General features: G+C 41.1%; 1 protein-coding gene across 1 annotated transcript; it reads left to right on the top strand.

Moving 5' to 3' along the window:
* The first annotated feature begins 2,055 nt into the window (after positions 1–2,055).
* mkxa (mohawk homeobox a) lies at positions 2,056–25,681 on the top strand. Its single transcript, XM_061240188.1, has 7 exons — positions 2,056–2,131; positions 3,096–3,370; positions 5,483–5,642; positions 8,438–8,591; positions 11,209–11,538; positions 22,955–22,988; positions 23,110–25,681. Exons 2-7 carry the CDS (start codon positions 3,195–3,197, stop codon positions 23,294–23,296), a joined length of 1,041 nt encoding a protein of 346 aa, XP_061096172.1. The 5' UTR covers positions 2,056–2,131; positions 3,096–3,194; the 3' UTR covers positions 23,297–25,681.
* Positions 25,682–27,209: the final 1,528 nt, after the last annotated feature.

Raw genomic sequence — 27,209 nt, forward strand, 5'->3', positions numbered from 1 at the left:
CCTTTTCATTCCTGTAATTCACTAATGAGTGCCTAATCTTAAGCATTCATTTGAAATGTAGGCTTCACCTAGACGTGCGTTTGAAGTTTTCGATAGATGTAATTAAATGATGCACATCCGGCGAGATTAATAATGTAATTAGGAGAAAATACTCTAACATAGCATACACGGCATCTATAATGTGTATCGCTAAAGCCTCAGTTCGATTAGGCGATTTGCTGTATCCAGTCACCTAGCTATCTTTCTTGTCTGTAAGAAGTCATACAGCATTGAAATAGTTTGACACACCATAACTGTTTCGTATTCAGATGTACATCTCTTTTACAGACGCTAGACAAATGCTCCAATCCACTTTACATTTGGATCTGTGGACCAAGTGTGAGGCTCGTGCCGCCTTAAATGAGTGTCAGAAGTAACTGCACGGGAAATCGACCACTGTCAATTGTTCTCTCCAGTCAGTCAGCATTTTAACTAACAGCTTTGGTGTGCTAGAGTAGCTCAATGAAACGAACAAAGGCAAACAATCATCATGCAAAGGATGACATAAAACGACATTTTATTTGTTTTGTTTTCGGTTGACAGGCTTCATTATAAATCACTTGATTGCACCCAACGAGGCTGCTGAAAAAAACTTAAGAATAGACACGGAGGAGCAGCAACCCACTACACCCAGTAGCCTATACCAGATGTCTTTCATCTTTATAACGAAGTCACAATATTATGGCCACTGACCCCAATTTAGTACGCGGCCTACGATAAATTATGGATTTAATTGACAGTAAATAAAAGCACAATAGCATGCAGCATGTTATTCTAATGGCTTCTTTAGAATAATAAATGGTAGCCTTTGAAGGTGGTCTAACCTACGTTTTTGGTAGCCATTCAGCTCTTCAGCCCTGTAATACATTGTTGTTGCTTAATCTTCAATAGACTGTAGTCACAAGCGTATTGCTAGTTATTGCTTTCTTGGTATTATTAGGAGGAGTAGCAATAGGTTAGTTGCCGTCTTAACTTGCTGCACTTTTGTGGAATGAAAGGCTATATAAACTTTAGCAATGCCCTTAAAGACGGGTGATCAAAGCAAAATGCACGTCGCTATCTGTTTCAGTGACATTGTTTCAGTGGACCAATGAGGCTAAATGTCACTTAACCAGGTGATAAACTAGCCTACATCTAGACTCACTTTCCAAACATTCCCACTCCACTCGCTGACGAAGTGCAGCAACTTCCACAAGCATTCCTTTGGCGTAGCCTACCAATTCAGTAAATACGCTACCAAAATCAAACGTGATCTTTCATTAGTCCTTGAAAGTATTGCTTTGTAAACGGGCTGGGTAACGTTAACGTGTGAATTGAAAAGCATTCAAGTCAGGATTCAAGTTCTAAATAAATACATTTGACGTGGTTGTAGCCGATGCGCAAATACTAAATTGGTAGGACAACACGAATCACTGAAAATGTTGGTGATAATACGCATCTTGTCAGCTAAAATTCAAAATGCGCCTGCACAATCAATAAAATAATCAATAATTAAGCTACGTCTTATTGACACCACGCCTTGATAAATTTGAGAACTTCCCGTACACTAAACTGCCCCCCTTAACTGCTCAATCAATATGCATTCCGATGTTTTACCTGCGATCTATATATTTTGCCAGAATATACATTTGCCAGCGCGACTTACTTGTTGCTTGACCAGAATTAAAACAATTGAAATCAAATCCGAAAAAATATCACATAGCCGTTTCGCTTTACTATAGCACATCTTACAGACGTGGTCCGTACCAGACCACATGTTACTTAATTAAATCTCTGCAGTGAAGCCTGGCTGAAACTAACGCGGAACACTACAGCGCTGTATCCCAGTAGCCCGCCTCGCCTAAGGCGCGGAACAGGCATACAGCAGTAACTTTATGTTCACAGGCTGCACCATTTAGCTAGGAAACATGAGAAGGGTGCGATATTCAGATTCCCGGGCACGGCATCGCAAGCTTGGTGAATAAAGCAGCGAAGCGACCGTGGTTCGTGTGGTTTGAGCTCAGGAACTTAGAACGGGAACATGTGAGCAGGGAATGGGAAACTGGGAACGGGATTTTACACTAGAGAGAGACGCAGGAGGGGCGCTAAGCAGGTAAGAAATTTACTGTGTGGTAGCATTGTGCTCCTTGGTGTGGCCGCAATCACTATCGGTAAGCTTTTATTCACAAGTCTTCACAGACTTCCTGAATTTGCCGGTTCATTTCTCAATATAATTTATTTGATAGGGTAAAATAGCGGTAGTTCCAGTGCTTCGTTGTGCACTACTATTGATTGAGATGCATATTATTATCACCTGTTATTTTGGAATTATAAGGAGTCATCTCTGGCAAAAAAAGGTCTAATTAGTGTCTGTAATAAAATGTGAATAAGCCATAGTACATTTTATGTGTGGGTAGCTACATTTTCTGATAGTCGGCTACTTCTGAAAGAGATCATTTGGAACATAAGCTATGAATACATCAAAATAGCCTAAACCTTTTTGGGGTCATTGTAATATCTAAAAATGTTCTTGTTTTGAAGTTAGAATGCCGCATTGCACACAGCTTCATATGCATGCGAGTTAAATTAATAATAGAGTATGGAAGTCTTGACTTCAAAATAAAATCACATATATCCAAGCGTGATGAAAGCCTACGTTGTTCTTCAAAGTAAACGAAGCATATATATCCCATCGTCTCCAGTGTTCTTTTAGGCGGCTCTTGCTATTTGCGCTCTCGCATTAATTTCTTACGCTTCCGTAACTTTAAGACGGGACTAAAAAGTTATATCCTACTAATTAAATTAATATGTATCGTACTCATGTTATGAACGCAATATTCTACATTATTGAGAAATTGTATTTCTATATATTCGTGTTTGCGCGTTGTGTGGATTGATGTGATTTTATTAAGACTGTTCAGTCACATTGTAATATTTTTGAATTGCCAAATATAATATTGTTTCCCTCATAAATTATTTGGGGGTGTATAAATTATAGCCATCTGTAAGGTGAAAACATGTCTGTCAAAATTTGGTCATTCGAGGGTATAAAACACTTTCACTTATGGGTTTTACAGGAAAATTACCAAGAATCACTGTTGCAGCCGCAATCAGTATTAAAGCAATTCCCGGAGACATCTGCACATAGAAGATATTCACGGAATACAGAACCAAAGATGAACACAATTGTGTTTAACAAACTAAGTAATCAAGTCATTTTTGAAGAAAAGGCGAAAGAAGTTGAACGGAGCAGCCGAAATTATTTAGAAGTAATTGATGGGCAGCATCCAGATTTACTCTCAAACAACCAGACAATCAAAGACAACTCTGCCAGCAGGCATAGAAGGTCTGGGTATGTATACAATACGTTTTTTTGCTTAAACATACATAAAGGAAAAAGGTGGTTGATTGGTTGTAATTTGTTTGAATAATTTGTGGCCTTGAAGCAGCTATTTATAGTCACAGGTATTTTGCTATACTATTCGTGCCTGCAGATTAAGAAAACTGAAATATGTAGTGCATTTAGGCCTACTAATGTACTCGGTTAGCGGTTAATTGTCCGATTAGTCACAAGTTTTCTTTCCCCGGATAAAATGCGGACAAATGCGTAATTGCGCATCTGGTGCGATTATTTCATGTTCATATAAATCGTGTTACGTTCAAATTTAACTACACTGTATTAACTATGGTATCACATATTGGTATGAACAATTAGGAATAGTCTACATTGATGAGTGACACAATATTTTCAAATATTATTCGCAGGATGAAAATATGTTCTACTGTTGGACTCTGTAGCCTAATAGGTTTGGCTCTGGCACTGGTATTTGTAATTGAAAATGTAGAACATATGTTTATGTAGTTATTTAGTTGTGATGTTTGGATGTGTATAAAGCTACTGCTTGTTCGATGTATTCTTCAAAACGCCTTGTTTTGTATAAACAAATATTTCATTTAACTGCATGTGTGGTCCAGTCAATCGGGGCTTTTTTTAGAAACCGAATAAAGAGAGAATCGTGTCATCCCTTATTTTTCCTCCATTAGAACCCATACGCCTGAAGCTCGTGGCTTCAGCTTCCTGGGGTGTTTACACTTGACAGGAATTTTATTTGCAGACAGTACAGTAGTCCGTTATAAGCCAAGATGTAAACCAGCATCAGATCTAACGCCATGCCGAATGAAATCTGAGTCAACTTAAGCAAACATCCTACACACTGACGGAGTTTAAGCCTGAGTTATTGAAGTGCTTTGTGTGTGTAAAAAAAGAGACAGAAGGATAACACAATTGCCGCAAGGTGCCGCGTCATGGGGAGTATCATTACTAATAAAGAATATTAATATAAATACGAGGTGTGTGTCGCCAAAACTCAGGGAGTAAAATGTTCTTTAGGTTGTTCTTAAAGATCTAGATTACAAGGAAAATATTTGTAGAACATGAACCTCAGGCAGACTTGAGGTTGGAAGGAAATATGTTACATCTGCAGCAGAGTTTAGACGATAAAACGATGTTATCACAGCTCCACACTGACATCTACAGGTTCAGCAAAAACACATTGCAGCGGATTTAATTTCTATTGATTGGATATAGTCAAACCATGGAAATCCCAAGTATGTGTTCACATTATTAATTTTGCTTTAATGTGCACATCCCGCAAATTACAGTAGAAGCATTTGGCAAGTGAAACTGGAAAATAGACAATATAGCTAATAACACGCTGTTTTCTGGGGCGAAATGTGTAGAAATTTGTTGGGCTATTTATTTAATGTGACCTGAATTACGTCTGGACTAACAGATTTAAATCAAGTTTAATAAATAAACGCCTCCACTACTTCCCGCTTGTGTGTATTCATTATTTTCAGATAACTAATTATAGGGCCTACCATAATTTTGAACCGTATATTACAGTTTGGGTTTTTGTGAGCTCTTTCATTATTTGCTCATAATAACAACTTGCCCGAATAGGACATTCAGTTCAGTGCCTTTACTGTGTATTTAATCTAGTAATCATAATGGTCACCGTTACTATTTTATCTGCACCAATAACACAATTACTTAATTCCTCACATTAGTAAACGTAATTTAGGCTAACTATGCAATACACCTGCGTCATATTAGGCTATTTCTGACATAAACCGAAACATGTTTGGTTGCCTTTCTATGCTCAATTTAGCAGTGGATTGCTGAAGTATGTACATTTGTCTTTTTTATATAGCACACGGCTGGCTATTGGAGTCTTACACCACTACTGGCAATTTTTACACCATGATATGTATATATTAGTACAGCAATTGGCATGTATCTTGTCTTTTAGAACGGCCACTGCATGATGTAGCTACTATTGTTATTGTAATTCACTTGTTAAATATTGGATGCACGTTTGGCTACAGCAAATGTATACGTCATTCAATGTTGTCCAGAGAAACGGCTTTAAAAGTCTGACGGAATGTTTGCTCTGGCGCGTAGGTCCCGACAAAGCGGAGGAAAGGTGCGACATAAGCGGCAGGCACTTCAGGACATGGCCCGGCCTCTGAAGCAATGGCTATATAAACACAGGGACAATCCTTACCCCACTAAAACGGAGAAAATCCTGCTTGCCCTGGGCTCCCAGATGACATTGGTCCAGGTAAGATGCGGAGTAATGTATGAATAAACTAGGGACTAATGACCTATGCTCTGATTCGTGTGTGTAATTTATAGGGGTCAAAAGGGTAAAACACCTTGAGTATGTTATTGTTGCCTTGACATTGTTATTGTTGCCTTGACATTTTCATTGTTGCCTTGACATGTACACCCTATTTCTATATCACCCAAAGCTGATATTCTTAAATTAATTAACTAACTGGTGTGGATAGAAATGCAGTAGAAATGAAATGCAAATGTATGCACATTTAAAATACTTTCTGTTTTATGTCATTTATTCAGGGTAAAAATATTTAACAGTTGTGACCATTAAAAAAAAAAAGTGGAGTTCTCAGTTGTTTTGGAAAAATAGATAATTCAGGTCATTTGTACACTTTTGTCTGACTTGTTTGTATCAATAGTAGTTTGTACCTAATACAACGTAAACATCGTACATATGATAGTAAAACACAGTATTTTGTGTGACGATAGCATTCATATTTACTGTTATAGAAACATGAAAGGAGACGTGCAGTTGCAGTATAATTACTATTTATTCACCATCTATTATTATTGGGAGCGTGGACATCCCTAGACACTCACAAAACAATGATGTTGATGGATGGGCAGGTGCGCCATTAAGGGAAGATGAAAGCATTGTTGATAAGTAAGATAACTTAAAGTAAGGTACTTGAAAAATAGAAGTATGAAGCCAGCAAGTCCATTGAAAAATTATTACTGATCAAGCTGACACAGGGCACACAGATTAGACAACTGTCATCTCTATTTTTAGAGCTCCCTGTAATATCTAATAAAGCGGTTGGTTTTTCCGAGCGCGAGCAAGTGGGAGCGGAATGTGTAGAGCGCTGAATCCCGGGGTCTTTGCTGCAGCGTTTTGATCTCCGTCTGCAAAGGCAACGCCCTGTAAAAGTGCCGTGACCCCGCGTGACATCTCCATAGAGACAAACGCCGCTAATGCGATAGTAAATCTCTCATCGCGGATAATGACGCCACTTTCAAAGCTGAATGTAAGCTTTCCTATTTCCTCTGTTAGGCGCTGAACTTCAAGTGTGGACCTTTATGAAGCATGCGGGACTTAGTTGGTTAGCTTGGAAACATTATATTTGAAATAGATCCATCCATCCATCCATTATCTGAACCCGCTTATCCTGATCAGGGTCGCAGGGGGGCTGGAGCCTATCCCAGCATACATTGGGCGAAAGGCAGGAATACACCCTGGACAGGTCGCCAGTCTATCGCAGGGCACACACACCATTCACTCACACACTCATACCTACGGGCAATTTAGACTCTCCAATCAGCCTAACGTGCATGTCTTTGGACTGTGGGAGGAAACCGGAGTACCCGGAGGAAACCCACGCAGACACGGGGAGAACATGCAAACTCCGCACAGAGAGGCCCCGGCCGACGGGGATTCGAACCCAGGACCTCCTTGCTGTGAGGCGGCAGTGCTACCCACTGCACCATCCATGCCGCCTATTTGAAATAGATCAAAATCCAAAATAAGTATTGTAGCTTTAGGGCACCCAGCCCTTCATAACTGGCTAGAAGTCTATTAGGCGTGAAAAGTTATTCTAGTACAACATCGAATGTTTTCTATTCCATTTGAAATGGAGAAGCTTGAGCTGAAAATTGTTTTATTGCCTAAAAATGACCTGTATGGAAAAAACGTGTCATTAGACTCACACAACACTGTCCAAAATAAGCATACACACCCATATCAAAGGCTGGGAGTTAATGAAACTTTACATTTGTAAAATTACCGTGAGGTATTTATCCGCTTTGTTCATTAAGCTGGACTGGCTCATTGCCAGATCTTGTGCAAATTTTTAAGATTTTCAAAAAGCAACAATACACAATGAGTACCATTCTAATTTATTGTGGCTGAGATTTGTTTTATTTTTTGTTTTCAAGACAAATAGAAGATATACATTATTGAACCCATGGAATAATTTGTCTTCTGCATCTGACCCATCCTAGTTACTTAGGAGCAATGGGCAGCCAAAGTGCAGCGCCCGGGGAGCAATGTGGGGTTAAGGGCCTTGCTCAAAGGCCCAACAGCTGTGCAAAGCTTATCGTGGCTACACCAGGGCTTGGTCCCGGGCCCAATCATGTACCTCAGCTACTACGCAACAGGCTACCCAGCTATCTCAAAATGAAGTACCTATTGTAAAGAAATGGATGCTCCAGTTATGCTCTAGTTTCTTGTGTTCATTCAAATTATTTTTCCTTCAGGACAACTCACATATTTAGATAGACATATTAATGAATATGCAAGTAAATTATTTTAGGTTTGTTGTTGAACGGATCTGGTTCAGGTACTACCGTGTGCGCACTAGTACCTAGCAGCAGATCCAAACAACAGGTGGTAGCTGGGCTGGTGGAGGGTCAGTGCAATTGTACAGAGGCAGCACAGGCAATGAGCAGCATAGGGAGGGTCTGACTGTTGGTTTTTGAAAAACGCACCGAGGTGATGTGTGCATGTGATTGGATGAAATGAGTTGTGTTAGTGTTATTAGTTAGTTATGGAAAGTGTGTGAATAGTTGCTGAAGCTGACTATTGGTCAGCTGTTGGAGAGTTCCCAGTGCTATGCACAATTCATGCTCATTTCATGCGTGACGCTCATTTGTAAAAAGTTCTGTTCATTTTCCTCTCCCTCCCACCCTTTCTCTCTTTTGGGGAGTGGAGGACTGTTCACATTTGCTGAACGAGGAGGGGGCATTGGAACTGCTGATTTAAAGTCTCTCTCTCTCTCTCTCTCTCTCTCTCTCTCTCAGGTATCTAACTGGTTTGCGAATGCCAGGCGGCGACTGAAGAACACGGTGAGGCAGCCGGACCTCAGCTGGGCCCTGCGGATCAAGCTTTATAACAAATATGTGCAGGGGAACGCCGAGAGGCTGAGCGTGAGCAGCGACGACACATGTTCAGAAGGTACTGCTAACTGTACTCAGACTGTCCTAAACAACACTTGGAGTGTGCTAAACTACACCCGCAGCGTGCTAACCTACACTTGGAGCATGCTAAACTACACTCGGAGCATGCTACACTACGCTCGGAGCATGCTAAGCTACAGTTGGAAATGCTAAACTACAGTCGGAGCATGATAAACTACACTCGGATATGTTAAACTGCACTCGGAGTGTGCTAAACTACACTCGGAATCAAACTACAGAGCTTAGACAACTATAAAGAGAGGCCCTGCTGCAGAAAGGTAGCACAGTGCGGGTCTGAGACGTGTAAAAGCGGAGACGCACTGACACACAAGTGTGCAGATGATAGACTGTCATTAGGACACCCTCAGGGGTTGGAGGCTAAACACAAGGGCAGAGTTTGGCTTACAGTCTGCAGCTGGAGATGAATGGCTGTTTCAGGCTCATATTTATTGCAGTCTGTATAAACTTTATCTTACATCCACACACACACACACACACACTCGTGCTCTGTGCTGCAATGCGGTACTACACCAAGTGCCATAATTAGATCTTTCAGGAGAAAAGACACATACCGTGGGTTAGGGAAGAATGCTTAGTATTTGCCTCTTGCTTTTCGTCCTTGACGTTACAGGCACAGTGTGTGTTTGTGTGTGTGTTTGTTTATGTGCATGACAGCGTGTGTGTGTGTGTCCTCCCCTTTTGAATACACTGCCAGCTTGACACTCTCCATCTGCCTCTGTAACCTGAGAGTGTGGCATATTGGCAAATTTAATTATATCTCTAGCTTGCACTAGCTATAAATTAATAATTATTTTTGTTGATTTTCTGAGCAAAACTCCTTCATCCAAGACAATATACTGCACATTGCCTGCATTTATCATGCATTCACACAAGCTGGATATTTGCTGAAAGAATTCAGATTAACTGTTTTGGTTCCGGGCACAGTGGCTGGGCCACAATTTCTGAGTCTGCCACTTCCTGTCCGGTTGCCTAACCGCTACACCACAATGCTGACTTTTAAAACGTAACCTGAAGGTTTACCTCCCTAAAGGACATGCAGAACACTCTGGTGCCACATATATCTACTGCATGATGTTGGGGGTTGGGGGGAATAGATCCATGTGTTTCTGATATGTGGAAGCCATAATTATAAGTTGGCCTTGACTTAATCAAAACTCAGACATACCCAAATTATCCAATTACAGAGCTGGCACTGACAATACCTTGAACATAGTTCTCTTGATTTCTCCTCCTCCTCCTGAGGATATCTGATTTTCAGCACCATTTTTTATCCTTAGCGCTTTCTGTCAGCAAGTGCAGCCAGCATTTTAGTTCACCTAGTGCTTACTGGCAATTATTTTGTTTTTACAAAGAATAACAGATACATACTTTTGATGGAAAGAAAAAAGAAATTGGCAATGTTTCAGTTCTATAAAGAGCTTTGAGCAGATGCTATGAAGTGGAACTGCGGTTGGGAGTTTGGTAGAGCTGTGCTGTGTAATACGGCCTAAAATTGTAACAGTATATTTTTTATTTCGCTTGATAAAGATAATTGTCGCAATATTTGAGGAGAATTTTCAGCTCAATGTAAAGGACAATGTAATCAATGTAATATCATGGATGCATGAAGAAATCAGAGGGTTCATTGATGGCTTAAATATTAAATTATTATTTTGTTTATCTTAAACAGAACCAACCATTCAATTATAATATATATATATGCTGTAGAGGTAGCCTTACAAATACAGTAGAACCTAAGACATACAATCTTTTTGTTTTAAATATGATCTTATTAGAAGTTTATTTTTTTTCTTAATGACAGCAAAATATCCTGTTAGACAGCTTCTTGCAAAAAATGCGAATCTGGCCTTTTAAAAAACAAAAACATTGCAAGCCGTATGTTAATGTCACAAAGAATGTAGAGTGTAAAGTAGTGTGTGTCTGCTAGCGACAAAATGAAACTCTGACATAAAAAATGCTAGAAGGACACATGCGGCAACCAGCAAGTTCAAAGCAAGCTTAGGGGTTGTAGTGTCGTAAAAGACATCAACGAGGGAACATTGAAATGGGAGTAGCAGTCTCCGGATGTGCAGGCCGCTCTTGGCTACTTTACCTTGTTTCTTGTACTGAATAAATATGCTGAGAAACACATTAAAACGTTTCATGGTAGCTACGGTACCTACACAAGAAGGTGCCATAGTTTTCATTTAATTATGCTGTTCTCTCGGAACCTCACTCCCGACGACATCAAACTCCCCAAAAACTAATTTCCACCATAGTGTGGAGAATAAAGTTAAAGTCCCCCCAGAAGCGCACATACACTGTCGCTCTCCATTCATTTTTCTGTCTATATTGCTCAAGTGCTCTGGACAAGAACGTGAAAGCTGTAGTGTAGGCCCATTCCTGCAGAGTGATTGACTGTCCATGTTGCAGCTCTTTGCATGCGAACTATGTTATGTTGTAGGTTGTAGGACTATGGAAAGTAGCTTTTGGTTATTCAGCAAAATTGTAACAAACTCATTGTCATGATTTTCGTACTGGCCAGCCCTGTGGTAAAACTTACAGATTTCTTTCCCCTCTCCTGTTGTTCCACCTACCACCCCCCACGAACACAGACGGAGAAAACCCTACGCACACCCAGACAGGCGTGGTGGAGTTCAGCAAGCCCATGTACCAAAGCGTCATCAAGAAGGAGGGCACGGTCATGGGGACGGGTCTGCGGGCCGACGCCTCGCTCGGAGAGGATTATGTTTCTCCGCCCAAGTACAAGAGCAGCTTGCTACACCGGTACCTCAACGACTCGCTGCGCCACGTCATGGCCTCCAACGCCGTCATGGACTCACGCAAGAGGAACCACTCAGGGTCTTTCAGCTCCAACGAGTACGACGACGAGCTGCTCTCCCCCTCGTCCTCCGAGACCGAGGCCAACTTCGTTTACCGAGCCGGTAAGGGTTCACGCAGTTCATGCATTCCGTCTCCCTGGAGATTTGCAGGTTTCCACCTCCCCAACCTCCCCCTCCCTCCTCCCCCAACCCCACCGCCATATTCGGCCTAATTCTATCATCGTCTCTGTCGGTTCAACCCTCGGCTTCCCAGCAGTTCTCCTTTCATAATGTCTTTTTTATTTTTTATTTTTTTGCGGCTACACAGCTTCTCTCACGGAATGTAAGACGCTTCCCTCGCGCTGTCCGGGAGAAGAAAGGGGAGGTTTTTTTCATTAGGAGGTTTGCGAGTCTGGCCTCCTCCTGTAAGGGTTTCTCGGGCAGCGGATACAGGAATTCTCCTCATTCCCCTCGCAGTGGGGGGGCCGGCGCGTGCTTTAACACGCTGGCAACCGCGCGCGGACCCTTTGATGCCCACGCACAGCGTCGGTGAAACAGTGCGGTGCGCGGCCTTGGGTGTTGACTCTGGAAGCTGTCGGGTGTAGAAGAGGGCGGAAGGGCCGTGCTGATGTTTTAACAATGACCGTCTGTGTGCTGAGCAGAAAAGAGTACATTTTTGTGTTGTCCTACTATCTTGTGGGACATCTAGATGTTATTTTAGTGTTCTTTTCCCATACACTGGGAAACTTCTTGTTTTAACTTAAAAAAGTTAGTAGCATAAGTTAAGTGAACTTCAGAAGACAAGGCGATAGCACAAATTACGCAAATTACAAATTTCACTTAACTTCACATTTTAAGGCAATCTAGACACTTACTAGTTAAAGTTGAAACAAGAAGTGTTTTTTGTTTTGGAACATCTTGGACATATTATGGTTGTGCTGAACACTCTTCAGTTGATGTATGTAAATATATATTTCATAGTATTATTTTCTCCTATCAAACTGCTTTGTTTTCATAATTCCTACTCTATGGTGGTGTATGTGGCTTGTAGTAGTTCACCTGTATTTAAGGTCTATAGTTTAATAGCCTATGACCATGGAACAGTTTATGAGCAGGGATATGATATTGTGTCTTGTGTCTCTTCTGGCTGTGAAGGTCAGGTCGTTGCTAAACACAGCGGAATATCTTGACTGTCAAATCCGGACACGTCAGACCACTCTCCAGGAAACCTTCTGGAAGCGTGAGTCAGTGCTCAGAAAGACGGTCATATGAACCATGAGCGGTTCCTCAGGGGTCTGTTTCGGTCCTTCCAAAAAGCCTGCGCCCAGGGGCTCACGTGACACCTGTTTACCCAGATTATTGCCTGCGTGGACAAATCTGTATTTTGTCTATGGAGCTTGTTCTTTTTGGGACTGTTGAGTAAGGTAGTGGTTACACTGTGCCTCATCATGGTGCATGAGTCTGCAGTACATTAAGTCCTGAAAGACACAGGCTCCCTGGGCAGTTCTTATGAGCACCTGCTGTGTAATCGCTGCCTAAAAAACCGGGGGGGGGGGGGGGGGGATTTATATTTATGCTGAATATATCTCACACACGCTGTATACTGTATATACAATGTGTGTGTGAGTGTGTGTGAGTGTGTTGTGTGTGTGAGTGTGTGTGTTGTGTGGGAGGGAGAGGGAGAGAGAAAGACAGAGAAACATACTATTGAGGTAAAAGGAAACTTTAATCTTTAATTTGCATCATTTCCTCTTTAAATTTGTCTCTGGACCATTCTAAGATAGTTTTGCGGTGAAGAAAGTGCTGAGGTTCTTTTGCCAGTTACAGAAGGTCTGAGATTTCAGTCCTGCATTTCCCCGGTTTTAAGGCTCTCCGGCCTCTTGGCACCAGTGGTTTGAATTAGTGTGCCTCTGCCCGCACCACAGGTTCTGCTGAGCGAAATTATCCGGAGTGTGGAGTTTAGCTTCATGTTAACGGAATGGCTGGCTGTGGCTGGAATGCCTGCCTTCACTGCAGCTTCGGTCTGAAGCGGACAATCAGACATGGCAGGACATAGTGGGCTTCGCTTTTCTTTGATGTTCCAGCTGAAAAGCAGAGACCTTTGAGGAAAACAAAAGTCTTGTAGGAGGAATTCACTCAGAATGAGGAGAAATTAGGAAGAATTCCATCGCTCATGCCAGGGAGGTTATGCCAAATTACCCTTTAATAGGATATTAAAAGCCAGGAATCTCTGTATTTCTTTCCCTTTCCTTCTCTGCATGGGATCTCTTTTGATATGACATAGATCATAATTCCTGTGACTTTTGTGTAATATTTGAAGGGAAAAGATTTTGTTGAAGGATTAAAGATTTTATTTTTTTTGCTGGCCCTTTTAAGACTATTTGCTTTGGGAGATTTATAAAACAACTCAATGAGGAGTTATTTTCCAATACTGTATGATTCAATTGATCTGCAAAAGGAGTTGCTTGTCCAATTGTTTTTCCAATGTATTATAAGACACCCTTTGTATTAACCCTGGAATGGATTTCAAGTAAGTTATTTCAAAGTATCGCTGTGCATGCAATCCTTGTGCTAGCAATCCCTTTTTTAAATTAGGTTTTTATAAAGCTACCCTGTGCTTTTTTGGAGCAGGTTTGTTGAGGTCTTTGGATGTATTAAAATGTGACACTCACTTGTAATGAACAGGATTATAGCTTGTTTTAAATGCAGGCCACATTTAACACATAGTTCAGTCAGAAATATGTTAAATGAAAACAGTAGTGTTTGAATAGGCTACGGAGACTCGTAAGAGCCATTCAAATTAGGTCACAGCTGGTGCCAGACAGTTATTGAATCCTTGAGAATTGTACACTGTTTAAAAAGTGCTTAAAAAGCATCTCCCTAAATGGAAACATTTTATACAAACCACGTCCGGCCCATAGCTGGTTAGAACCAACAAGGCATCAGTGCTGTGTTCGTACAGTTTTTATGTTTCAGATATAGATTTCCGAGAGTTGTGGAAGGTGGGAGTGTCATCCAAGTAATGCCAAACATACAAATCATTCATGTAATATGTGCGAGTGGCCTCTCTGTCCAGTGCTAGCAGTAATGCCCACAAAGTTACAGAACATTTCACCTAACTGTTCTTGTGTAAATCATGTTTGAATTTTTGAACCACTTGGTGTTGTCAGAATGGAAACAAAAATAGTATCTGAAAATGTTGGCTCAGTTTTATAAGGGATTAAAAAGCCATGAGTCCTCTATAAAGTTGGTTGCTGAAAATCACTGGATATGTAGACCATTATTGTCACCTTAAGACCACTTTGCTTTACTGGTAAAACTTAAGTTTTTACAGAGTAACAATCCAAAAAGTAACAGTTGGAAGCTGGTTAGAATGAGCCAAATCATTTCATGTGCCCTTTATGCTTTTTGGTTGCTGTGTGAAAAAGTACTCGTTCAGCTGGACAGATACTTTTTCAGTGTGCAGATTGTGAAGCAAAGGAATATGAGTTTTCAGCAGGGAGTCTTGTCTTAGGGAAGCCAGTGTATGAACTGGCTGTGTTTTCCCCATGTCTGTTAAATGAGGGAAAAATAAAACAACAGCTCCAGAAACGCCACGAGCCAAGATTTGTTAGGTCCAGATTCAAGTTTTTGTAAACATGAGGGGTAATTCATCATGAAGCAGATTATAACATTTTTGAAAAAAAGTCTATAGTCTGTCTATTGGGGAAGGAAAGCAAGCATAGCACTGTGGAATACACAGAAGCTTCCGGACAGTGTACTGTACATAGCATCCAGTGATGCGGGGGGTACTGGTAGCCATTTTGTGTTTGTGAGACCCAAAGCCCAAAGACGAGGCAGAAAGCGAAGCTGGTGGCTGGAGAGCCGTCCTGGAAAAAAAATGACCAGTCTGGGTTTTCAATTGTTACAGAACTCTCAGTAGAATGAATCTCGCACAGTTTTCAGCAGAAAGCTTGTATGCTTGCATGTGCGTTTATGCGTTTAGGAAGGAAGCAGTCTGCAGTGTAAAATTCAGCACAAGTGCATTGACAGAGCGCCCACCCAACAGGACACATTCGTTGCATGCGAGTGTCCTCTCTCTGCAAATGTTGGATTGGGATAAGAAGCATTGTGACTACAACGGTTTGGCTGTGAACAGACTGATTTTCCCAGATATGATATTGGTGGCTCAGACTATTGTTATGTAAAAAACGTAAACTGACAAACTTAACAGGCTGTGTCAAATTGTGGAGGAGAGTTCTTTTCTTATCAGAGCCAAAAATTTGCATTAATGTGTATTGCAGTTCCCTTGGCTGATTGCTTAAATTGTGATTGTCAAGGCTGGCGAGGTGTTCAAACGCATACAGACAAAACTAATGGTGCCCATTATGATTCACAGCTGCACTGGATAAGCCCCTCACCCCATAAGCGTTGTTTTTTCGTTGGCCAACTTTCAAATTCCTTTTGAAAATTGCATCATTATCATGTTCACTATCTTGAAGGATTTTCTCTCTGTAGGATACAGAAGTAACAAAAACAACCAAACAAAAGAAAAAAAAGAATATCGTTGAAGTACTGCCGTGGTCTAGTGACCTGGAATGTTCTTGATTTAACTTTGTTCTAGAAGCCTCCGTGGGCCACAGTTGGTTGGTCTGGACAGGTCTCGTGAGGTTTGTAGGAGCTTAAGGGCTGAGAGATTACCACATAATGGAGCTGAGTGAACTACTGCACAAACATGTCATTTTGGTTATCACTCCAGACTATTTCTGTCCAGAAAAGTTTCTAAGCTACATCCATCCCCCTTCTTTTTTATTCACTGCAAAAAAACTATATCTATTTATTTCTTTGGAAGATCAGAGATTCACAATATGGATTTTTCAGTGAAAAACTTGTGTCTAATAGCTATCAGCAAGATCGCTTCTGCAGAAGCCATCAGAGATACTGCTGCGTTATTAATACCTTTTTTTCTTTTAATGGGATGTCCCTTACAGTGTATAGTTATCAGTATGGTACATAGTAAGATGTTCAGTGTTGAATCAACTCTGCAGAGTACAGTACATATGATCCTAACTGGACTCATAAGAGTTGAATTAACGCTGGACATTTTAATATGTCAAATATATGGCTCTTGAGATTAAGACCAGAGACTTATGACTCATGTGTCCTACAGGGGACAAAAATGAATTGTCGGGTCTTAGGCTCTCAGCTGAGATCCAAAGAACATAGTCTTGTGATAACTGTATACGTATGTGCCAAGCATCTGCAGCAGACATGCATAAATCTCGGTTAATCTCTGTTGAGAATTGGTTCCCTTCTGAGAAGTCCTGGTGTTTCACATGGCCTGGCAGGACCACAGCGAGGCTACGATAACTTATTTACTTTTTCATTCAGAAGACTTCAGCTGCGAACAGCCCTGTCATTACACTGGTTTGTAAGAGGTGATTAGATAGTGTTTACTGCTGCTCGTAAACAGTGAGGCAACGCGTCTGAATTGGTGAAAGCACGTTTAAACACGGCAAGATGGTCTTAGCTTTGTATCTGCAACAAATACAACCATCTTTTTATAGATTTTCTTTTTTTTTTTAATTGCTGCGATGTGGTTGAGGTTGTTAGCTTATTGTCTGTTGGTAAAAATTTGAATTTTGACTGGGATACAGCAACAGTCTGGTAGAAATACTATTTTGAGACTCCTGAGCATTCAATGGAGGGAGAATTGGGGTGAATTTACAGGACTTGGACATTATTACAGTAGTTGAATCAGTTGGTAGGTGTAATCTTGCTCCAGTCAGATGAAAACAGTAGAGAGCCGAGAAAAGGTTGCCAAGAGGTGCAGTTTCAAAACTTTCCATTTTGGTTTGGATGTCAATGAATCTTGAACCCAGCTGTTATGACCGTAATGGCTTTTACTTGTATGAAAAATGTAAAGCTAATTCTAGGATACAATCAGAGTCATTTGAGTAACAGCTTTGATAGTTTTTACTGCGTGGAATGAAAACCAGAAACCTCAGAGTGGAAAAAAACAGTAAGGCAGTCTAAAATTAGGGCATATTGCTGTTGGTGTTATGTGATATTGTGTACCGTGTATTGGTAAGCTGAGTATAAACATGGACAAATCATGCATGGTGCAACCTGCATCGGGCACTGTCTTGTTTTAAAACTGTTTTGCTTGCTGGATCGTGTTAAAACCAGTGTGGTCTTTCCCGAGAAGCGAACCGCTCCATAAAAAAATAAACGTTTTCCCTGTTTTGTCTTCCAGACGTTTGAATGTGTTCTTTAGCCATGGAGAGACAGCAGCCCTCTGACAGTAATGGTGTGATTCGGCGGCCCTTGGCGCTGAGCTGAACTGCAGGGATGTGGAATGTTGGGGAGGGGCTGGCGCTGTAGACGCTGGTCAGGAATGATTTGTCTCCTTGGCGAGGCGACGCAACGACCACGGAGGTGCCAAGCCGTCTTTAACTTTATTCGCAGACTCCATCTGACATTATAAAACAGCACGCACCATTTCTGTGAGGGGAAAAACGAATCTCCGGTGTAACTGCTCCGGAGCCTGCATTTGTTTACGATGTCATGGAGCCTGCATTTGTTATGATGTCATGAAGCCCACATTTGTTATGATGTCACAAAGCCCGCATTTGTTATGATGTCACGGAGGCCGCATTTGTTACGATGTCACAGAGCCTGCATTTGTTATGATGTCTTGAAGCCCACATTTGTTATGATGTCACAAAGCCCGCATTTGCTATGATGTCATGGAGCCCGCGTTTGTTTATGACGTAATGGAATCGATCTCATAGAGGCACAGTGGGTGGGGTTCAGGGCATTTGGGCTGATGCAAGGCTTTTCCAATACCTTATGAAAATGTAACTTTTGGCAAATCTTTAATTATTGGGAACATACATACAGCAGCTTTCAAAATTGTTATTTGCTTCACCCCACCATGTAGTCAGCGTAAAAGAAAGAGACACTGTTTACTGTAACGAACCAACTAGCCAGATTAAAATACATTTTATTTCAATGAGGTGAGCCAATAAAGAGACAATGTTAATGAACTTACTTGGAAATGAAATGAGAAACCTTTACACGGTCTGCTTAGTGTTCTCCACACTTCATTATTTTAGGCTCATCCTAAAAAACTGATGAGATGCTCCATAAGCTAACAGGAGGCGCCGTTGTATTTGGACCGTGACGCTGTATTGTTTCCAGCCAATTTCCGCCATATCCGTTGCTGTGTTGATGCACTTCCATAGCGTATAGCCAGCTGTTGTCACAATGGTCCTCCAAATAAATCCTGATACTGTTATTAAGTCCTGATAAAACCATGTGTTAAATTTGTTCTTGCTTAAAGGAGTACACTGTGGACTACTGTGAATTGAGTTTTGTATGGAGAATCTCCATTCATAACTGAATGTAGTCTAGGACTAGGCCTTTTCTGTATCTGTGAAACTCTTTCGTGAAATCTGTTTCACCAAAGAGAAACAGATTTGTTTTAAATTACTGCTTGGTTGACACATGAAAATTTAATGAAATGAAATGTGCTTAACCCATTGGCAAATCATGCAATGACTCAAACTGTCTCACCTCATTGGCAATAATTTTATCTTATTTAGCAAAAAAGTAACAGAAATGAGATTTAAATCTAAATATAAGACTGTAATACTTGTTGAGAGTGACTTTTTTGTACTGATTCATCTATTTTGATACCTGAGTCACCACCCCACCCCCACGCCTGACCCCCCCATCTCTCTTGGGTAGAGTTTCTGTGGAAAGGACTAGACTGACAAGAAAGCTTTTCACAGTCCAGTTGCCTTACACCCCTTTGGAATGTCCAAAGCTGTAGTGATTGCAGATGCAGTGATTGCAACCTCAGTGATTACCCTGTCCGTGTAGTTTTGTGTATTGGTGCAAACTTACAGGAGCTGAGTCTGAGTCCTGCATATGCTTGTCTTTGGTTTTAACTCAATGCAGCCTTCAATTTTGCATACAGGACAATGTGTTTATTGTAAGCCGTTGCTAACAACAACAACAACAACAACAACAACAAGAGCTGAAAATGATAATTGTTCCTCAGGCAGGTGCACTTATTTGTCTTTCAAATAGTTGGCTATGTCGGTCGCTTATTTTCAGTGGTTGGTTTTGTCATTTTTGGCTGCCGACTTCCTCTGTTTTATGTCAGGATGGAGACTCAGTGAGTCTTGGGTATGGATTTTTCTCATAACAGCAACACAAAAATCACCGCAGGCAGTTTTTCCCTTGGTGGAAAAAGAAAAATGAAACTGAAGTGTGACAGAAACGTACAAGTGAAATGGATAGACATCCAGTAGCAAAAGAAAACAAAACAAAAAAAGAGCCTTACTATGATTCATTAATGATTTATAGTTTCTTTGGCCTAGCCTTTGTTTTAAAGAATCTTAGTTTTCGATGTTTTAGGCAGGGCAGAGTTGGAAATTGTGTTTAGCGCTCTGAGGTCGACTTCCAATTTTCTGTCCGTAGCTCCCCAAGAGATGGTTTGTCCTGGCTGGTCTGGGCTCTCTAGAGAGAAGGGGAGAGGCGAAGTTCGGGGACCACGCCTTGCTGTCAGGTCCGTGTGCCCCCATACTAGGCCTCAATCTCTGCTTGAAGGAAACTCTGTTTCACCCAGCTGGTGCAGAACGGATGCCCACCGTGGAGAACAGAGCAGGCATCCCCAAAGTGGTTCTGGCTGCTCCGTTGCAACCACTAAACTCAGCGCTTCTCCAGTGTGAGCCTTATGTACTCTGGCACACAGATCCGTGGTTCAAAACCCTGATGTAAAAAACAGCTCAAGCTAGGTTTTGAAATGGCTGGTAGCTTGTTGATCAGTTCAGACGAGCTCCATACTCAATATGGTTTGACCAGTCAAGCTATGTTTTGAAAATGCTGGTAGCGGGTAAGCTGGTCATAGCTGGATTTTACATGAGGGAAAACATTTATTTTATTTCTTTATTTAACAGTCATCATTACTCTGATATGACAAATTGCAAACATATGAAAGTGATTCAGCTTTTGTAGGATTTGATCAAACCCCACTGTCATGTCTGTCTGTGGAACACAAATCATGCTGAAGTTGCAACTGTTTTTGTTAGTGCAATGTCAGCGATGTGCTACAATAGCAAACCCCAGCAGAATGAACTAAGTACTCATTACATGGAGAGATGTAGAAGCTAAACCAAAACGGAGGGGGGGATTGTAATAATTTCAAGGCTGTAAATGGCCCGTGAAGCTGTGGAACAAATGATTGTAGTCTTGACATACAACAGATATGGTTTTTCTTTGCATAACTACGAAAGAAACATAATTGCATTTGTTTTGGCCGGTCTGCATGAGAGCGGTCAATCTTAAACACCTTGCTGCGTTTAGTCACTCGGGGCGGGAGACGGCAGCCCCAGATAGCCAAGCGAGGCCCGTGCCAGAAATGCACATCGAGGGAGAAATCCCAAACCGCGGTGTCGTAACACCATGTCTCGTTCTCTGAAGCGGGTTAAAAACAACAAGCTGGTCGCTCGACGACTTTAAACTGCTAGGGAGTGATAAATGAGAAACAACAGGAGATTTCACAATCAGGGCTCACGCTGGCCTTCGTAAGGTTGGATAATGTCCGCTGTCAGTCTGGGTCACGGCACGTGAGGACGCTTTTCCCTGAAAAACAACCGAAGTAGCGAAGACGCTTTGAATTATTAGGTGCTGCTTGCACTTAAAAGATAAAAAGAGTCTGGATCCGAGTCTCACTGAGGGGGTGGTGCTGATGGTCGGAGGGAGGGGGTGGAGGAAGATTTGATTTTTGGAAAGTGAACTGAGATGACTAGAGAAAAACTTAGAAAAAACAATGGGTGTCACTGTAATGAAGAGCCCTTAAGGCACATGGTATTAATGCTAAGATGGCATTAATGTTGTTAACAGGCCTCTGCATTTATGTTTGTGCCTAGGTCTGCTATTTGTAGTTGGATGTGCCATACTAACGGTGACGTATTCCTAGTGTGAGATATGACAGAATGTAGTCATTAGTAATGGTGGTGGCAGGGATCTGCTGGGACTGTCAGCGAGCGCAAGCAGACGTTTCACGGGGGAATATGGAGCGCTCAATTCCCCCGTAAATGGTCTGTTCTGAGGCCGGAGGACTCTGGAAGGCCAGTCGTCGTAACGCAGAGCAGCTGCGGTCCATCTGATGGAATCAACAGCCCGGGGAATGTGCTAGAAACAATGCAGCAGGAATCCATGGCAGCCTCATCAAGTGGGTGTAGCCAGGCCTCATCGAGGTGTTCGCTATTTGGTCAAATTATTTCCATTACCATGCCAAGATGACTAGCACCAGCACCCCACGGGGTTCTTTACAGTCTGTACCCCTTCTCTACTGCTTTAAAGCTCAGCAGAGTCACACTTTTGTTTTATTTATTTATTTTGTTAAAGGTACAATAGGTCATTTTGGACTTCTAATGGTCAAGAGAAGAATTGCAACAAACACCCTCAAACCACAACACTGTTTATCCCTCCCCTTTCTCTGTGAATGCATTGAAGTTGAAATCCCCCCATGCCATTGGCTGTGGCAAATAGAACCAATGAGGTTGAATTATTTTACAGCTACACAATGTTTTGGTAAGATGTGTAGGTCCGTGAACTGCATATTTTGAAACCCTAACTATAAACACAGGCAGAGGGCGAGTCAACAAGTCAGTGAGCCTTTTTCAATGATAGGAAGGGATTTACAATGGTCTTGTAACAATGTTTTAACACAAAAATCTTACCTATTGTACCTTTAATACAACGGGTGTGCATCCAAGATGTGCGAGTGGGAAATCCATGTGCTCTGTTGGTTTTAATGGCAGTCGATGGTGCCAAGTCCCATGTCTTCATCAGGTGGTGAAGCTCGGGAGTATCCTTGGACTCCCAGCCGCTTCCCCTCAGAACTCGCTCCAGCCCTGGCAAAGCTTCGGGGTCCGACCGCAGCTCCGACTGCCGGCCTTTCGCCTCTCTCTTTCTTGAGTGTTAGCTCACGTGCATCACCCCCCCCCCCCCCCCCCTCAGGAGCCTACCTGCGGTCCAGCAGCGTTCTTCAATGCCCTGTGCACGCTTTTGGAGGGAGATTGAAGTATAAGTGGTGTGGTTTAGGGGATACTACTTTACCTAAATTACAGTCCAGTTTCACTCCTTAATGAGCCCACAATTCTCCTCTCATGTTTCTTTTGTAAAAATAAAAGTCCCGGTCTGGCCACCCACTTAACAGTGGAGGAGAACTCTTACCATGAGATGCCCCTCTCGTCTTTGCTGAAACGAACGTCGCAGGAAAGCGCAGTTGTTGTAGCTCCTTCACTGAGGAACCATACCGGCATTTTTCACCATTAAGGATCTCATGGGCTGCATGTTCTGTATTGCAATCAACTATAAAAACAAAGATATACATGTTGCTTAACAGAGTGAACTCGCAGACCGCATGTACACGTCTGCTCGCAGACCCTGGAATTTTTTCATAATTAATCTTCATTGACCTAGGTACATTTGGTACATTTCGAAATTAACTCTCTTTTTTATTTTGGTGTTGTGTTTTCAGAGACTGTGGACCATGGATCAAGTAAATGTGACAGGTGAGTGTGCTATATGCATTTCTTCCACATTATTCCACTTCCTTTATGACCTCCACTACTTATGATTATTAATGATAATTAAGAACCCCCCAATTAAAACTCTCTTCCTGTATAACCGCAGCGCGCCAAAGGAAAAGGCTCGGGGCAAAGATGAAACGTACTGGAGAGAAATCAACGCAGCCATGGCCTTGACCAACCTCGCCCAGGGAAAGGACAGTGTATCAGGGACAACCAGCTGCATCATCCAGAAGTCCTCCCATATATCAGAAATAAAGACTGTCAAAGTCCCCATGGTGCAGAAGTATTAGCCCGTTGGCCCACGCAACGTTCCTCTGAAGATCCCAGTGATTTAATACCTTCAAAAAAACATTGATGGAAACTGAGCACTTGTTTTTTTTTAAATACAGGAAAGTATAGGGGAAAGAAAGTATTGTAAAGATTTTTTTGTAGTCTTAAGCATTTATTGTGTTTGTTTTCATGCACATGCATTAAACAAGTGTTGATAATTGAGCTATCAGCTGCAGTATTCCGAACGAGACACTTTTATATTTTTTAAGTTATTTGATAAATCTGACATTTTGTATTCCTAAATTTGTATTCTAATGTTGCCAAAGTGCCTTTTGAAGCAAAAATGAAAAAAATGCTAATAACGCTGTCCATGATACATTTTGCTCTGAAAATAAGATTTCATTGTTTTTAGGAAGACATAAAACATTTTTTTCAACTGCATTATTTAAGAGACTGCTAAGATAATTCTTCTAAATTTCTTCCTTTTTCCCTCCAGCAGTGCAAATGAGGGCCAGTTTGGGGTGGAGCTAACCTTAAATAACACCTAACACTCTTTAGTCACCATATCACAAACACACACACACACACACACACACACACACACACACAGAGAAACACGCGCTCAAGCAGGGTGTCTAACGGCATTGCACATGTTTTGTCTGCTTTCTCATTATGACTGTAAATGTAACAGTGTTGTGTCTCAGAGAAACAATGACCTGTCAACAATAACTGTGAACACACAGATATGCCAGCCTCAGTCAGTGGACCTCTTGGAGGGAGCGGTTCAAGAGGGAATCCTGACAGGGTAGCTTTACTGTGCCCATTGCCAGTGGTAACTGACTTCATCGCTGCCTTTAACACCTTGTCCTTGGATTCTGTGTTCCAAGTCAAGGGACCTGGGGGTTTTGAGCTTTTGAACTTTTGGCCTCAAAAGCTCAAACAAATGTTTTTGCAAATGCATGTGTACAAGTTTCAAGTTTGTGGTGCTTTATTTTCATACTTTCTACATTAAGAACAACTTTTTCAATCAACTGAGGTCATAACCGAAAAGGGAGGTTTTTTATTTGTGTTATCACTCCATGTTTATATTAATAATTCTGCCTTTGCATATGGTTCTGTTCAAACCAAGATACTTAAAATCCTTTTTTTCAAGACCAGTTCGCCAGCCTTTTTGATCCACTTTCTCGTGTCAGATGTTTAAAATTACATTCAAATCATTGTTTACAAGAAGCTGGAGACGGGCCTATGTGTTTTTTTTTTTTAAATCACGTGTTTCAGTATTATTTCTCTGTCAGCAAGTAAGTGTTCCAATGGTTTGTTTTTGTCAGTTTTTTGAAGATACTCTATTATATTGAATGTTTTTTGCCATATCACAGTAACTATTGTTCTCTGTCTTTTTTTACACAATATAAAGTATGTGAATATGTTATCCTCTTAGTTGCAATAAATCCCCAGTATTGAACTGAGAGAAGATTGAGTATGACTGTATGAGCAACAGAAGTTGGTTCTTCTTGCTGCTGAAAGTTATGTGTATCTTGGAGGTACTATTAATCTGTTAGATTTTACAATGCTTAGTCGTTGTGTGCAGTTGGGCCCATTTTGACAAGCTACATCCAATGGTTAAGCAGTCATATGTGTTTTCACATGGAAAAACTGCATAGTTACTTTAATATGTTCTCCTTTTGTGAATTTCCAAAACACTACAATCTGCATTTGCCATCTTGTGCGCTCGCATTCAGTTAGACACGTCAAGCCAGTTTTGAGAAGTTTGGGGTAGAGAAGCCCAATGTGTTAGATGTATTCATATGCGTACCCCCGTAAAGTCTGCTACTACTAACATGCCTGTGAAAGTAAAAGAAAAAGAATAACTGTGGTTAGTCCGGGAGCTGTTGGCTCATGCAGTGCTGTGCTCCACATATGTTTTATATACCCACGATTCTCTGAGGAGGGCTGTAGGGCACAGCTGAGCACAGTGTATGGTTCTGATACTTTTGATAAGTTTGTGGAAACCACCTTTCACCTCACACGGAATCTGACTGTCACAGAGGTGTCGAAGAATAGAGAGGCCATTGTAAGCCATGCCCGGCAGAACATGCATGTAACAGTATACAGTCCGGTGCTGTACTCACGCACGAATGCACTCAGACAATAACTAGAACCGCAAAGCATTTACATACAGTTGGTGTTCATACTTTAGAAAACGTAAATTATTATGGACTGTGTAAAAAAAGAAAAAGCTAAAGCTGGTGAAAATAGTCTGGTGTTTTTTGTTTTTTTTCATTTGTTAAATTATGTCATTTTTATCATTTTTTTTAGAGACTGGGTGTTTATCCAACGACCAAATACATAATATCACCGTATAATGATTTGCTTTTACTTAAAAGTGTTAAAAAAACTATGGTTATTTCTCCTGGAAAACGAATAAACATTTTTAAATATTGTATGCTACTGCCTTGGCTTGTTTTATTTCATTTCATGTAATTATGCTACAGTTTGTATGCTGATAATAATGGATAAAGAAGCAACCTTACAATTGTATACAGTCAGTTTATTGAAACAGATGATAGTAGGTGCAGTAATCAGGAAATCAGCTAAAACACTGACATGAAACCTACAGCTAATGCACGTAACTGCAGCCTTCTGTCAGCATTCAGTATTATTTTCAGTTTTAAAAGGAAAACTGCAATTGTATGAGATTAATGCCAAGCCAAGTTTTTTTAGTTTTTACTTTTGCTGTTTTTAAAGTGCATTAAAAACAAAAGCTATTGCTGCTATCTTCAAACCTTCAAACGTTATTAATTTCACATAACACTTTATCTTGAATGATCCTGATTACATTAAACCTTATAAGGAGGAGGAAGCAAACTATTTGATCATAAATGTCAACGTTGCTGTAAATACATTGTGTCATCATCACTCGGCAACCTCAAAAGCTGATTGCGATCCACAGAAAGTGCATACACTTCTGACCTTCTCCTCTTTCAGAAACGCTATGTTATGGCCTGTGCTTCTTGATGAATAATTCATCCCACCCCGCTCCCCTCATGGTGTGCAGCCTCATCAGAAAAAAACAATGCTGTAATTCATCGCTTAGGTTCATACCAAGTTCAAAAAAAATTATGCCGTGGTGTCTGAACAACTGCCTTCATTTAAATGTGGGTTAATTCCGGGCAATTTATGTACTTATTTATTGTCTATCCTGCAAATACTGCAATACCAGGGAGAAAGACGAAGAAAAATATACTTTGCAGCCTTTTTTTTTTACTTTGCTTATTTAAAGAAAATTTGGTAATTTAGACACTTATTATGAGGCGATGGATATATCTCTGACCCCAGGGTATGAAGCAGTCAGTCTGCCTTTGATACAATAAGTTCAAACAAAATTGTTTCCAAATGTAATCTCATTTGGCCTAGAGAGCACCTATGGTCTCATGCAATTCTGAAACAACATGATGAACGCTTAATCATAGTAAGTGAGCCCACATTTTTTATCAAAACTGATTATATATTTGGAGTACCCATCTTGTAAACAATGTGAAGTTCATGAAGTTTTGGAACAACCATACTTAATGCCTGTAGTGTCAACCGACCAACTTTACACACACATGTGGAGTGCCCTTCTCCTCTGGACAGAGCCAGTCCTTAGCGTTCTGGTGGCCCGAAACAAGAATGTTGCCATGGCCCCACATAAATCACTAAATCACTTTAGTTTTTTAATTGAATTATGTGCCCAGGGATGGTTGTGACCCCAAACAGCTGCATGGAGAGTTTATGCCAGCAGCCAGCTCTGTCCTCTGGGCTTCCATTTGGGATCAATTTTGATTTTGATTTTGAATGATTCTACCTCAGGGCCATTGCCCAAAATTGAAGCTGAGTCTTAATGGCTTCTTGCAATAGAGTTGAGTCACTCTCATGAAATTATAATTCATCCAA

Source organism: Conger conger, chromosome 4, assembly GCF_963514075.1.
Source record: "Conger conger chromosome 4, fConCon1.1, whole genome shotgun sequence".
Classification (NCBI taxonomy): domain Eukaryota; kingdom Metazoa; phylum Chordata; class Actinopteri; order Anguilliformes; family Congridae; genus Conger; species Conger conger.